This window comes from Dermacentor silvarum, chromosome 6, assembly GCF_013339745.2.
Source record: "Dermacentor silvarum isolate Dsil-2018 chromosome 6, BIME_Dsil_1.4, whole genome shotgun sequence".
Lineage (NCBI taxonomy): Eukaryota > Metazoa > Arthropoda > Arachnida > Ixodida > Ixodidae > Dermacentor > Dermacentor silvarum.
This window is the reverse complement of record NC_051159.1, coordinates 41,110,482-41,125,578: the sequence shown is the minus strand read 5'-3', so window position 1 is coordinate 41,125,578 and position 15,097 is coordinate 41,110,482. Positions and strand designations below refer to the sequence as shown.

The window sequence follows — 15,097 nt, the reverse complement described above, 5'->3', positions numbered from 1 at the left end:
TATTACCTTTAAGCAATAGCTCTAAATCGCCTCCCACGGTGGCGAGTGGACAGTCGAAATGTTAAAGGGGGAAACAATCCCAATTTTTCAAAACAGCATCAGACCTCAAGATTGTGCTCAGCAGAAAGTTTCGCACTACAATTACTAGAGTAAACTCCAGTGTTACTATCATTCGGCTACCGCGAGAATGATGGTTAGTATACATCGATTTGCCTAAACTTCGTACTTCAGGCTTCAGATATTCTTGCAGCTTTGTTTACTATGCTTTGACTGACATTGTTGGCCTTAATTTCGAAGCAATCCTGTCTTTGCTAAACGCAGATGGCAATAAGACTGTATTTATGCATAATTACTAAGAATTGTTGAATTTATAATTCCTTGAAAATTCTCAATTTGCAAAGTCCCAAAGCCATTGGAAGCCAGAGGGATGAAGTCTAGGCAAATCCCTGCACTAACCGTGTCATTCCGATGCTTGCTGAACGGTCATGCTTTGAGCTTACTAGACATTAGTGCCAGAGTTTGTAGGAAACACTATGGTGATCTGCCTAGAAAAGCAGTTTTGATGTCACTAGATAACTCAATAAATGAATCGCTGTGCCTTTAAAAGTAGCAACAAATGAAGGTGCATACATCCTTTTGGAGATAAAATGTGGGGGAGGCACTGAACTTAGCCAGAGATCCTTGAATAATTATGCCAGGGAAATTTACTGGCTGCTTGAATAACCAAAGAGAAATAACTAAAACATTTGCTAGGGCTTCTGAAAGGCAAATATTCCCATTAAGGGGACTAAAACTCACTAAATTTAGATACTTTCGTGATAAGTTACCAAGGCTGGTCTGCCTGCTGAGCTCATCTGACGGTGCTTTGTTAACAAGTATATGTAGACCAACATGGCCCGAGTTCAGCTCAACTGTGACGAGGTAATTTTTATACATTTTTATGCATTGCGATTTTTAGAACAATTAGCAATACCAATTTCTTCCAGCAGAACACTCATCTAATGGCACAACCGTGTTGCTAAATTTAGTGTCTGCAAACATATTTCAAAACTTGTGCGCTGAAATGAAACATGAGAAATTGAGCTCATGCAGAAAGAAAGTTTACAGCATCTCACACACTAAGTGTCACACAATGCATGCTATACACACTCATAGCATGCTCTCTACAGTCACAAGCAAGTGTTAACCACAAATACTATCCAAAAAAATTTTTTTTTGTTTTTCAGCCCAGACATGAAACTTGAAATGGAGTCCCATGTTCACATCCCCCCAATTCTAAGCTGAATCACAACATTAAATCATTCGTCACTGGTCTTTAAACTCTTGCTTGCGATAGATAGTACGCATAGTGCATGCAGGCAGTTCCAGACAATATTTTCACTTTTGTTTCTCGCAGCAACAAGGTTGACAAAGTCAATTGCCCCTGCAAGTGCCGCGCCCTAGTGCATTGCTCTGACTGGCAGTGCATACCCCTGGCCATGCCAGCGAAAATTTGCGAGACTGGTTACGCCATCTACCCAGAAGTTCGCTGAACTAAAATTCTGTGGTAGGTTTCCTTTTTATAGTATAGATGGTACGACAAAGCTTATTGACTGCAAGCGCTGCTCGCGCTTTTCGTTTTCCAACATGGTAGACTAGTACAAAAAAGCTCGCATGTTCTTTATAACTTTGAACAATGTAGAAATTCAACAACTTACGAACTCTATTTCAGGGGACTTTAATTTTACATTGACTATGTGGTGTCTTCAAGAGACAATGACAGCTATGAAGAGGCCACGTTGCCTGAGGAACACTAATTATCCTAATTAAAATAATTAATTAGCATAAATCTTGATTCAATATTAAATTGTCAACAAAAAATATTTTAAATTCTCAGCAACATATCGCCAATAGATAGCATATAAATTTAAAGCCTGCTCATGTATTACTCGTAGAAAATTTTTATCTTTTCGCGCTTCCAAAAAGCACCTGGCACCCAAAGGGTAAGGGAACACACATGAATAGTGAATGTGCCTAAATGAAAAGGTAATGTGAAGACGCTTCAAAATGACAGCGACCTTAACTGCCAACATTGTTGCTGCTGACAATATGCCTGAATAACAAGGAATAATGAAAATCTCATAATGCTACTTTTCCACGAGGGGGAAATGGCTGCCGCATAATGAAATATGCAGAATTCTGTGATCACAACAGTCCCCTTGAGCAGAAGCAATAATATACCTAACTGGTCACATGAACAGCGGGAACCACTGAGAGGAGCTAGGCAGTGTTTTCGCTTTAAAAATTCACTGCACAACCTGCCGGAACAAAAACAAAGCATTTGCACAGGAGATGCAACCTGAAAATTGCAAAGCGTGCCCAGAAAAGCGAAAACACTTCCCTGCAGACAAATGACGCAAATATTGTTACTGTTACATCAATTATGACTCGGGAATAAGCAAGCAACTGAATCTACTGCCAGAGCAGCAATTCAACAGTTGTCTTCAATCGCAGAAAGATAAGTGAATTTTGTTTGTTTTTCTTTGGTTGAGCTGAAAACAGCAAGATAGTGCACTAACACATTAGCCACTCTTGGTGGAAAGACAGCAAACTTGCCTTTGGTTGGCCCTTGACGAGGCCCGAGGAATGGCTCCATTGGGCAGTCTGACTACCTGGAGACAGAAGCTGGTCCTCCATAACCTACGTGGTTGGCAGTGTTGCTCATTTAATAAAGGCTTCATTAACCATCCTGACATATTAAACTTTTTTTTTGTGTGTGTGTGTGTAATAGGGTGCAAAACAATATGAAGCAGGAACAGAACAGGAAAGAGTGCCCTGTTACAACAAAACATGTACAAGGACTTGCAGTTTTATTTTGAAATCGCACAAAAAAAAGATTTCATTCTTACTACTGTTTTGTTTTTGCTCAAGTTTCCCAGAAAGATTGCATTTTACGGTTCGGATCATTCAATATAACACTTAGCACACTTAGCAGTTACTCGCCCAGTTTTTCATGAAAAAAAAAAAATTCAAGTTGAGCCCCTCAATGTGCCCCTCCCAGCAAGTTATTTTTAAAACATGGCAGCTATGTCACTTCTATTGTCTACTATACAGCAAAGCATGGCCTTCAAGACTGGTTTCCATTAACCACGTGGGAGTGCATCTGAGAGACTCGGACGAAGGCGACATGGCTTTCCATTTTTTTTTAACCAGGCATTAGCAAGTGTTGCATTGAGCGATCTTCACAACAAAACGTGATGTTCCTACGAAATTCCAGCACGAACAGATTAGTGGTAAGAGCGATATGTTTTCTTCTACGATTTTAAGAGAAAATCTCACGTCACTGTATGGACCAAGTGGCCCAGCAATAAGTAGAGAAACACTGAAAATTGTTGAAATGGGAAAAAAAAAAAACGCACAAGTGCAGAGAGCACTACAGGCTACGTTTTTTTTTTTTTTTTTTTTCATTAGTACGAATGCTTTATCTTAACCCAAACCAACAAGCCCAGTCCATCGCTTACACCCCGACGCATGTATAGACGGTGGTGTGAAATACACATCAGATGCACTGTATATGGCAATGCCCAACTCTTTTTTATGAATGTATTCCTGAAATTGCAGCCAAGTCGAACTGCCAGCCACAAAAATTTGCTAAATTATGCATGTTACATTTGCAATAATAACAGATTTCACTGCCCTACCACACATGTTCGCCAAAAAGTAGCTCAAAAGCAAACATGCATATGAAATTCAGCAAAAGGGAATAGCAGAGTACTGAAGCAATGAAAGAAGTGCTGTTTTGAATGCTGTTATGCTGCTCCACAATTTAAATGCAGCAGCGTGCTTTGGTAAACAATTTAAGTGCAACAGCTTTTGCTCTGCTAAGATAAAACGACACTTATTTCGTTCGGACGTACTGTACGTGATTATTCAACATCAGAAACTACGCAACCGATAAAGAAATTAAAGAGGTCGACAAGCAGTGAACGCCACTGTTGTGGCGTCTTGCCAGTGATATCTTGTTGCTTTTAAAGCTCTTGTGAGGTATAATAAACTCGCCGAACAACAAAAACACACATCTAATATAAGTCATATGCCAAGTAGTTTGGGCAAAAAGCAAACCTGCACAGCGTGGCTTCCACAGACGGAAACGCTAAGCTGACCCAACCAACGCAGCTGCGACGAAGCAAAAAAATGCGCGCGGTCAGGCAAGCAATTTTGCGGTCGGCTGCGTCTTTCTAACCGCTGTTCGAACACCAACGCAAACAACCATTAGCGAAGCACCGCCACAGACAACAGGGGTGGCGGACAGAGCGGCTAAAAGCGTCACCCTAGGCAAGGCGCATTGAATATCGCTTCGCGAAGCCGAGGCAATCTACGTGATTCACGATCTACAGGCGTAGCGCGGGTACAGCGAACTAGAACGGGCCCTGCACCGGCTTAGTAGGCAATCTACAGAGGCTAGCAGCGCTGCACGGATACGCAGTGATAAGAAACGCAAAGCCGGAGCTGGGGCAGAAAGAAAAAAAAAGAAAGCGTCGAATGAGAGCGTTAAACAACTGTCACTTGGCAAACTTCAGCAACAGAAGAAACGATGTGTCTAGCGGCGTGGCTAGTGTGAAGAAATCTGGGATGAAACGCACAAGAAATGTCACGTAGCCACGGGAACCATGGAATCTGGGCCTTCGCGCATCGCGTGCTTACAAAACACCAATCCTTGCACAAGATAAGACCTCACCACAGGTTCCGATATTCGCAAAATAAGGGCTAGGATGCGACCAGCTTTTTTTTCCCAATTATCGCGGTAGCGTCAGAACTAACACCATGCTGTCGCTGTATCGACATTTCGCTTCGGACAACATAAGAGAGCTGACCAACTTGGTCAAATTTCTTTCAGCGTCCTCACTTTACATGCACTTAGGTCGGCGTTCCATCAACACCACGATCGACGCTCCCGGCAAACGCTCGAAATATGACGACAACGAAGACGAAAACATCGTGCCACTTACCCTAATTATAGACGATGCATAGCAGGACCGATCTTAAAGTCAGTGGTGAGCAGGCAAGCCCGGAGTATCAGCACAAAAATATTGTCACCACGGAGCGATTATCCACCCTTCCGCCATGGCAGGCACGGGAACAACACAATACCCTCCGGTTCTTGTTTCTTTTCCTTCTTATTTTTCTTTCTTTTTTTCTCTTCCTAGCGACGGCTGCTTCCTCGGAACGAGGGTAGACGTAGGCGCACGCAGCGCGCGCTGGTACCCTGGCGCTGGGGCGCGTAAACGCGCAGTTTTGGTTTTGGTTGGTATTTGACACGGTTCTGCGAAGCCCTGTTGCATCACGTAATCGACGCGCAATACTCCACCTTGAGGAAACTACCTTGAGATTGTATTTCATTCGTGGCGACGTCCGCGAGTAACGTGACGCCTGGCTGTTGGGAAAGGTACGCGAACGCAACTTGATCCTCTGCGGGCATACGTGGACGAAAAATGTCAGCTGACGTCGTGGTCAGTCTGGCCTTACCAGACCGCCACCCGTTTTCCCGTTGCTCATATGGGAGTTATATCTAACCTAACATACATCCTGCTGTAGAAGCAATGTCTTTCTTTTTATCATATTGGCTGTTCACAGTCGTTGGGGCTGGGTCTCCACGCAGGCACATCTCCGATTCCCATGGAACAACGCAAGCACCAGCCTTGAAATGAAGACCGTGTTTGTTACCGTGGGAACAACCTCCTTCGACGAGCTCATCGAGACAGTCGTGTCGCCGGAGGTGCTAGCTGTGAGTTCGCATTTTGCACTGGTTGCGTGAGCGATTGCGCAGAACGCATTTCAAGTATGAACTAGGCCAAGTTCTTTCGATTGGACAAATTGGTTGTCTTTTCTGCAGGTCCTAAATAGCCAAGGTTACACGAAGGTTCTCCTTCAAGTAGGCAAAGGGAACGCACCAAAAGTTGAAGGACATGTTGAGCCATCTGTGGAAAGCTACAACTTCAAGGATTCCTTAACCAGAGACATAAACGAAGCTTCACTGGTGATAAGTCATGGAGGTGAGTTCTTGATCACTATTGTACACGTACGCCGTTTTTCATTTCGTTTGAATCGAGAAACGGCTTTTGTATTTTTACAGTGAGTGCCTAGTACACATTTTCTCATTCCACAAAAAAAAAAAAAAAAAAAAACACCGGAGACGCGTACCTCAATTTTTGTTAATTCCTCCCTGTCCCCTCTTGGTGTTCTCATCTATGTGCATTCCTGTGCTCCTATGTACTATGTGCGGTCCAGGAGCAGCTGCCCCAAGCTTCCCAATAATACCACCTGTATATTTCAAGATACGGCAGGACAGATGGCCTTAGGAGGAGGGGCACAATTTCAGTACGAACAAGAACACACCAATTTACATGAACACTGCAAACAGGCTTTTGAATATAAAGCACTATTAGACAATGCACTAATCAAAAAAAAGTACAGACTTCATCACGAAGTATAAATTTGAACTATCTGCAGACAAAAATATTAAGTTAGGAACTCATTAATGTCAAGCAAAAATTTATTTGCACACATAACATGTTTAGGGCCAATATTTTGTAGCGATGCCTTTTCCCAATGCTAATGCCTTTCGGTGCATTTAGCGTTCGTGACTGGCCACGTTCGATGCTCCGCCCAGGGCGGAGTGTCACATGTCCACTAGCGAGCGCTAAATACCGGCCTAGGTGTATCAAATGTTAATTTAATGCGCCATCAAAATTGCTACTTTGAATGAGCAATCCCAGAAGAGAGTTAATCCATTCTTCAATAGTGCGAGGATGGAAGCTGCTTTAAAAGCTTTAACAAAAAGGCTGAAGGGCATGTTCAGGTGTCAAATCATTTCTGAATCAGCAAAGTGGAGGAAGATTGAAGGAAGGAAAATATTGTCATCCACCTTACAGTATCACAGCATTACAAAGAAAATCCATATGGAATAAAAGAAAGGAATCTTCGCAGTCTAACAAAACTTTGTCCTGGCCTGTGGACTGAACCTGGGACCAAGGCCGTTTCTAGGGTGGTCGCTATATACCATCTGAACCTACCAGGAAGCAAGCAGATTGTAGAACAAGGCTAAATTAATCAACAGCTCGAAGTGCAGGGACACTGAATATGCCAAATCAGCTCTGCAGAAGTCCAGAATGTAAAAGGTGACCTTACATGAACAACAGTGCTGGAAAGGCGTTGGTCCTGGGTTTGATTCTCGGACCAGGATTTCTTTCGAAGTAATCCTGGTTCTGGTTCCTTTTAATCCTTTTAGAACCAGAACCAGGATAACTTCGGAAGAAATCCTGGTTCTAAAAGAAGCTTTCTTTATGAGAAACCCAAACATTTGTAGCTTTGTGCTGCTGTTGAGTGTATGACAATATTTCACTTTTATATGCAGGCACGTGCCACATTCTTTTAGATGTTAGAGGCTGAACTAAGAAATGGCAGAGGCAGTAAACTAATGTTCCTCAACAAGAAGTTGGAAAAAATGAAATACTTTTTTTTTTTCCTTCACTGCTCCGGCATTGGTACCTTAAGAATATTAATTTGAACTGCTATTTCAGGTGCGGGCAGCATACTCCAAGCTCTCAGAGCCGGGAAGAAGCTGGTTGCAGTAGTGAACGACAAGCTGCTCCACAACCACCAGAGTGAACTGGCGGGCCAGTTACATAAGGAGGGATATCTGCTGTATTGTACTTGCAAGTGAGTAGCTGAGATTGACCTCCACACACTGTAATTGATGTACAGGGTACATATTGATGTGCGAATTATTCCAACAGTAATTCCGCAGGCGTTACTTTATTTAGTGGCCTGGTACTGTCGCAGCACTGAGACATAGGCCAGCATCTTGTAGCGATGCCAATGCCTTTCGGTGCTTTTCGCATTCGTGAGTGGCTGTGTTTGACGCTCCACCCGGGATGGGGCGTCGCTTGGCCAGTCACAAGCATGAAAAGCGCTGAAAGGCATCAGCATTGGGAAAAGGCATTGTTAAAAATACTGGCCATAGTGTGCCAGCGTGTTGCTGCTATCATTGGCTAGCGTTGTGAGAAAGCCTCAAACGGGCCAATATACCTTATTTTGTGCATGTCACTTTGCGAAAGCAAGAAAAGGAACATTGTGAGCGAGAGGAGGTGGAGAAGACGGTAGCATGTAAGAATGACGCCGTGGAGAAGACAGTAGCGTGAAAAAATGATGCCGTCATCAGAGTCTGAGGACCTCAACTCAAATAATTATGCATTCTAACGAGTCATAAGGTCTTCCAGAAACTTTAGTACCATCTGCTTTACATCCCAGCTAGGCTGACTCTTAGTCGTTCATTTTATATCTGTATTCACATTTTAGAGCACAGCTCTTAGGCGCCCATTCCTGCGTTGAGCATCAGCCTCTCAGCACTGGCGTAACTGGCAGAACAAGCGGAGCATGAAAGATGGCAATAGCTAAGAGAGTGCAAGGAAGAACGCGGAGGAGGAGAGCATAGCGAAAGGGTGGGGAGGAAAGTGGAGTGCTGCACGAGATGTGCTCCACAGTGGCGACCCGCTACGAGATGGCACCATAGTAGCGTGCGTCGTCACCTGGTCGCCGATGAAGTCATTACTAAGGCCGCCGATACCATATATGGAAACAAAGCGCTGGCATGGGCTTCGGACCCACTGCGCCTGCTCTACTTCGCCTGAGCCACCACCGCTAGAGAATGCGTGGCTGTGTTTGAAGCAACCGGTGGAATTCAAAACACCTAAAGAGCTGCGCTCAAATTTTGCATTAGGGAGTATCGTAATCGTCAGTGAATTTTTATTGAAATAACCACGCAAGCAGTTACTTAGTGCTGTTCAATGCTTTTATTATAACATTAGGCAGGATATCAGTTTAGTGTGCGCACCCTGGCTGCTTTGTCATGAGGGTAGAGAGAGTGATATCCAGTGAAATTATCTCTCTAGTAAAGAATTTTTTTTTTTTTTGCAATTGGTGTTTTTTTTAATTTTACAGCCATCCTTCATTTGGCTGTACTGCTTTTAGTTGATTCATACCTCTTGGTATTCACACACCGTCAGTGATCTGTGTGCATGCATTTGCATTTGCAGAGACTTGCAGGCCACATTGGAGGAAATGGAACCAAGCCGCTTGCGGACCTTTCCGGAGCCAAACCTGAACCGCTTTCCCCAGCTGCTGGATGGCATCATGGGCTGGTCATAGTCCAGCGGGACTGCACACCTATTTCTGCATCCAGCACGGATGGATGTTCACCATCTCCAACACCGGGATTAGATTTGTCCTGTGCATTTAACCATGCTGCTGGACAGTAAAATAGCGTACATGTACATATATGAGGTTTATTTAAACCAGAAATTATCATAATAAATGCACAGAATTTCAGTGCTGTGTTATACCTTGGACCATATGGTCGCTTAGCGCAAATACTGAAGGAGGGACGGGGTCAAGGGGAGCGGCAACTTTCGACTGTTTATTCATTTCTTTTTTGCACTTAATATATATGCACAGACATGCTCAGCATACAGAAAAAACATCATACGCGCATCGTGCAAATCACAACCATTTATCGAACAATCTTTTTTCCGCTTGCAAGAGAGAAACTAACGTATCACTGATACATGATGGCCCGTGTGCCTTAACAACATGCCCGTAACAATATGAAAAGCCTCTAACAACTCACATGCCGTGGCGTCCTTGCTTTTACCCAGAATCCGCACCTTGTCCAGACGTGGCTCACTGTGCTGTGGATTGTTTGTAAATGTTCCTTTAAGCAATAGCCATTTGGGCCAGTGCTTAAGTCTTATGCTTCAGGTCTGACGCATGGTACTGAGAATACATACAGCTGAGCCTGCTTACCACAAACTGCTTCACAGCTCAAAAGGTGAGGTTGCCAAGGGGCATAATATACAAAAATAACAAACGTGCAGATCCCACGTACTTTGGCAATTGGTGGAAGTGAGCTATAATGAGCCAGCACGAAGAAATGGCACAACATGATAAGAAACATAGAACGGTCTTTTTTGCTTTGGTGCCTTGTCCATGATTAGTGGCACACAGTCCTGGATTGTTTGTATGTTGGCACACAACCACGGCAGATGGTGAACATCCATTGAAGACATAGGGACATAACATCGTTGTAAACTGCCAAAAGTTTGTTACAATTGTAATTTCCTTAGGGCAACCTTTTGAGGAATCAGGTTGCAGGGTCAATATCTGATGGGGGAGAAGGGGAACCACATGTACGATAGTTTCTTGCAATATATGAACAAGATACCCGCACCCCCCTCTGACCGAACTCGTGAGAAGAGTGGATCGCTCCCTGACGGGCTTTCGAGCCACAGTTCTGGACATCTTTGCTCAAGTTCATCCTGAAAATTCTTGAAGAAATCTGAGGAGTCAAGGCCCAGACTCTTGAGACAAATAATAAAAGCTTATTCTCTCTTTTCTTGCAGCAGAGCTATTACTGGAGTATGCCTAACTTGCACCTATTCGGCGGCAATGCCCTGAATATTGCTCAGTATGTATTTGCACTGTCTCCACATGCGTACCAGAGGCACGAAAATGCTGTGGTGCCCAGGGCGCACTAACTTTTTTGGCTACACAAAGTCCGAATGTTTATTGAATGGCACTAGTTGAGCGATTAGTAAAGACGACAAAAAAAGGAGACACACGGGCGCTAAAATTTATTGCTTTTTAGCGTGAAATGTAACAAAGTGTGGCATGAGAACAATGCAGAAAGGATGGTTTGTCGGCTGTCCCATTTTACACACACAAAAAAAAAAGCATCATCAACAGTCAATCTGTTAAGTCAGAAAATTTGCACCATTTGTACTCAACTATACATTTCTCTATTTATTTATTTATTTATCTTTTTATCAGAAAAATAATGCTAAATTTTAGTTCAGAAAAAAAAATTATTTTATCTTGAATCTGTGATTTCTCATTATTATCACAGGTATAGTACATTGCTTTGCTTATTGATGGTGACCGTTTTTCACCGGACAGTCACTTCTGATGTCACTTGCGCAAGACCCCCGCTGCCTGGCTAGGCACTACCTCGCTCTTTACTGTCGCTACAACGTAACAATATAATTTATAATACAGTACTTAGTACAGTACAGTACACCACTTGTAGGCGTGGTTAAAGACTACCATATTGAGGCATTTCAGTATGGTATGGTATAGTATGGTAAAAGTTCGACCAAAGTGGATTAAGGTTGGTACAAACTCGGGCAAGGTGGATTAAAGTGAATTAAGGCGGATTAAGGTTGGTACAAATTAGAGAAAGGTATTAAGGTAAGTTGTGAAGGACACGCGACAATGTACGATGTCACGTAATAATTGGAAGTGGAATCGATTCCGACATGCTCACGTATGACGTCACATCAAGTGTCACGTCATGACACATGCCACGTCAGAATGGTTTTGCATTCAAATCGCGTCAGGATACTTAAGTGACTGTTAATTTTTTTGTCTTCTCTGCACAATGAAAACCACAGAACTTATCCATAGCAAAGTGCTTCCATATGCAGTCCAGTAACTCCATATTTTCTTTGTTTACCATGCCATTTTTATATGATTCATAAGGCATCCATATCAATTTTATCTAATTTGTATAGAACTAGTGCAGAACACAGGCTCCCCAGTTAAGTCTATCTGTTGAAAATTTAGTTGTAACACGTATTATACCCTAGGAAAGAAAAGAACCACAAAGTTACATTATGGAAACAACTTTATTGGGTGTATGTGAGCACATTCTAAGACTTTTAAAATATTAAAGGGGCCCTGAACCACCCCTCGAGCTTGGTGAAATAGCATAGTCTGCGGGTAGCATACGCTTCTGTGAACATGTCAGCCAAGTTTTGGTATCGTACGCAGTGCGTGGAGCTCGCAAGCGGAGCGCAAAGTCATCTTCCTCTCAAATACCCTCGTTTCAACAGAGCCATAATCCTCACTCTCATCTGTGTGCTTTATTGCACAATAAAGCACATTCCAATACGCGGCTGCTATTCGTCGCTGTGGTCGGTTACAACGTGGCCTCCGCGGGGTGTCGCCACGAGTCCACTGGCTAAACACACTGCGGCTCTCTGAGGACAACCGCGTTTGGCTTACGTTTAGCGTGGCGTAGGCACCAAAATAGGAAATTAGAACTGCGCGGTGACATTTTGAAGGCGGAGTGTTGTGGCCCCGCCCCACTCCACCGTAGTCTTCGCAGTGCAAGGCATTGAAGAAGAAAGGGGGTGCACAGCGGAGGCCGTGTTTGATTGCCAATAACTCCGCTTCTGCTGAACGCATTGAAGTACTTTTTGCGGCAAAGTATTTCTGAAATAGCCTATTTTCACCTCAAATGTCTTTCTCCACTTTGATAAAAAGTGGTTCAGGGCCACTTTAATTATGCCCTAAAATGAATATTTCAAAATTGTGTAATTAAACCCAACTAATTACCTCACTAAGCACACTTCAAGAAATAGTATGAGTAACTCTAGAGGACAACAAGACAATATACATTTGGTCACATTTCCCTCAGATGTACATGCCTTTAAAGCGAAGCTTCTTTTTTTGGTATGTGCTGCCCAGCCAACTGTGACCACTATATTTGCTGTCTTCAATTTTAGTCTTTTTTGCTGCTTGCCAGTGCTAGTTTCCATGGCCAGTTCCAGGCTGGCTACATTGAACGTCGCCAGTGAGCAAGAGCACAAAGATTGTTGCGCCTAGTGTTGCTTTCTTTAGTTACCAGCCAGCACTCGCATTCATCAGTGTTTGGCTGATGAATCTCCACTCACTGGGCTATATTGTTCCTCATTTATTTGCATTGGGAGTGGGTGTGAACCACAGTTACTGCAGGATCTGGAACCCTCAAGTGCAGTCTCTCCTGTGGTGTCAACATGCCACATTCTGTAACAGCCAGTATCTTTAAGAACTAACTTGTTCTAAAAAATTTTTTTTCCGTCAGTTTTATGTTTCAATTTGCATCCTAAAGATGTATTCAAGGCTTTTCAATTTTATGTGCCCTGCAGCTACAAAGGGCATTGGTATCCTCGCTACATCCATTGGTTGTAAAGCAACAACTTAGCCATCAGAGACACCTTAATTCTTTTGTTAGACAGGCAAATTCATTGTAGGGGTCTTCGCTGCAGATGCGATCACAATACATATGAAAGAAATGGAAGTCTGCTGAAGCATATCCTTCACTTCACAGGTGAAGGATGTGAAATCCTTCATTGTGCAGGTCATTTTTTTTTTTTTTTGTAGCGGAATTCATTCTAGAGAAGTTCGACTGTACTTTGTGTTTATGCTGAAATTTGACTGAATGCAATTCATGTATTGTCATAGCTAGCTAGGTCTTCATGCACCAAATTTTGTCCTGAACCTTGATCTTGGCTTAATCTCATTAAGCAAATGGCCCACCTATGCTACCATTGCTCAGAAAACTAAGCCATACTTTATTTTTAAATGGCTTGAAGAGTATTGAATTGCAAATTATGAAACTTGGCTGTGGAATTGTGACTCCCTGTTCGAAACTATGGAACACACAAACATGTTACTGTAACAGCCAATATCTTTAAGAACTGATTTGTTCTAAAAAAAATTTTCCCTCAGTCTTATGTTACGGTTTGCATCCTGAAGATGTATTCAAAGCTGTTCCAATTTTATAAAGCTCATGAAATGTATGTCTTTAGTATTTTTGTACTCGTATTTGTGTTAGGACTTGCAATAACAAGCTCTCAGAATAACTCCAGAATTAACCTATATGTAATGTGTATGGTCAGTCCCCCCCACTTCCTCACTTCCTAATACAGTGTAGACCGCTTATAACGTAAGTCGCCGGAGTCGCGAATATCCGCACTATAAGCGGTACCGCACTATAACCAAAGCAACAATTTTCAAGGCCCGCACATAGGCAAAACATGTGCACCGAGCCGCCACGCGTATGCGATAGTCAAGGAATGCGGCTAGAACGTTTGCATTGAATGTACAGTCGAATCTCGTTAATTCGAACCAAATGACGCGGCGGCGCCTCCGACCGGCATTGCTCCGGCACCGCCATAGAGTAAAAGCTTAGAAGAGACCCCTCAATGTAGCGCGCGAGCAAAAAAAAAAAAAAAACACAGCGGAAATTTCACCCTCTCTCAAATGGCAAGGTCGCCGATTCTGCGTTGCGCCGGAACATGCGTGTACGTGCCGACGTCTCAGCCATGCTACCGTGGCCACGCGTAGAAAATGGCAGTGAACCCTTCTTTCTCCTTTACGCTTTCTCTACTTTCTAGTCACATGTTTACCGTGCACGCTGCGGCTACGACGAAGCGGGAAGCAGCGGCGTTGTCCCAGGCCGGCCAACGAAACTGCCCACGCCGGCAAACGCCCGCTTCCCGATAGCGGCAGAAAACGAAACTTCGGGGAGCTGGCGCCGGGACGGCCGGCGGGCGTGCACGGTGACAGTCGAAAGTGAGGGAGCTACGAGGGAGGGCGAGGGGAGCCACCGAAGCGGCGGAGTTGCTGAGGTGAAATGCGCTTCCTTGTCGCCCTCCTCCCTCACATTCCACGGTCTCCGCGTGCGCCCTTCGCGGTGCTGTGCCGGCGCCGCCCACTCCCTGAAGTTTCGTTTACTGCCGTTATCGTGAAGCGCGCGTTGGCTGGCGTTGGCAGTTTCGTGGCCTTCGCTCACTATGCGCGCCGTGATATTTCATGACTCGCACTCAAGATTCTGGTTTCAGCCTGACTGGCTGTTCGTTCGCACCACGTGCCCTTCTCCTCCACTTCGTCTTTCTTCCTCGAGCACTCTTTGGGGCACCCGTTTGAGCGTTCGCCGTCTCCGCTGACTTCCGTACTCCTGGGCAGCCGCACTGTAACCGGTATTTCGTTTCACGCAACTGCACTATAAGTGATACGTGTATACATGGAGTGCTATGGGAAAATTAACGGGAGTCTGAAAAGACCGCACTATATCCGGTCCTGCACTATAAGCGGTTACGTTATAAGTGGTCTATACTGTACTACTACTATACTCAAACATTACTGAAATTTTTTTTTTTTACATCTGCTTTTCCAGCATAGGCAATGTCACTACTACATCGCTGTGTCGCTACATGTGTAAATGTAACAGCACACCACA

The 15,097-nt window shown here is 43.8% G+C and overlaps 2 protein-coding genes across 3 annotated transcripts in view; one reads left to right on the top strand and one right to left on the bottom strand.

Annotated features, from left to right (window-relative positions):
- Nucleotides 1-5,144, bottom strand: part of LOC119455460 (E3 ubiquitin-protein ligase Arkadia-like) — an 80,471-nt gene extending 75,327 nt beyond the window's left edge. The window contains exons 1-2 of one of the 2 annotated variants that reach the window (XM_037716869.2): nt 4,989-5,144; nt 2,596-2,679 (exon numbers count right to left, since the gene is read on the bottom strand). In XM_037716869.2, coding sequence (XP_037572797.1) covers nt 2,596-2,676 — 81 coding nt within the window. In that variant the 5' untranslated portion in view covers nt 2,677-2,679; nt 4,989-5,144. Of the gene's footprint in view, nt 1-2,595; nt 2,680-4,101; nt 4,442-4,988 lie in introns of those variants that run through there. The other variant, XM_049668797.1, reaches the window with a different exon arrangement.
- A 75-nt stretch (nt 5,145-5,219) lies between these two features.
- On the top strand, nt 5,220-9,366 carry LOC119455462 (UDP-N-acetylglucosamine transferase subunit ALG13 homolog). Its single transcript, XM_037716871.2, has 5 exons — nt 5,220-5,425; nt 5,639-5,764; nt 5,873-6,032; nt 7,560-7,698; nt 9,075-9,366. The coding sequence occupies exons 2-5, from the start codon at nt 5,684-5,686 to the stop codon at nt 9,184-9,186; spliced, it is 492 nt and encodes a 163-aa protein (XP_037572799.1). The 5' UTR covers nt 5,220-5,425; nt 5,639-5,683; the 3' UTR covers nt 9,187-9,366.
- The last annotated feature ends 5,731 nt before the right edge of the window (nt 9,367-15,097 follow it).

What these genes read in the sequence shown, in the direction of transcription:
- LOC119455462 (XM_037716871.2), top strand. Translation starts at nt 5,684, where the DNA reads ATGAAGACCGTGTTTGTTACCGTGGGAACAACCTCCTTCGACGAGCTC. An exon ending in ACTGGTGATAAGTCATGGAG is followed by an intron (nt 6,033 to 7,559) that starts GTGAGTTCTTGA and finishes CTGCTATTTCAG; the next exon opens with GTGCGGGCAGCATACTCCAA. An exon ending in CTGCTGTATTGTACTTGCAA is followed by an intron (nt 7,699 to 9,074) that starts GTGAGTAGCTGA and finishes TTGCATTTGCAG; the next exon opens with AGACTTGCAGGCCACATTGG.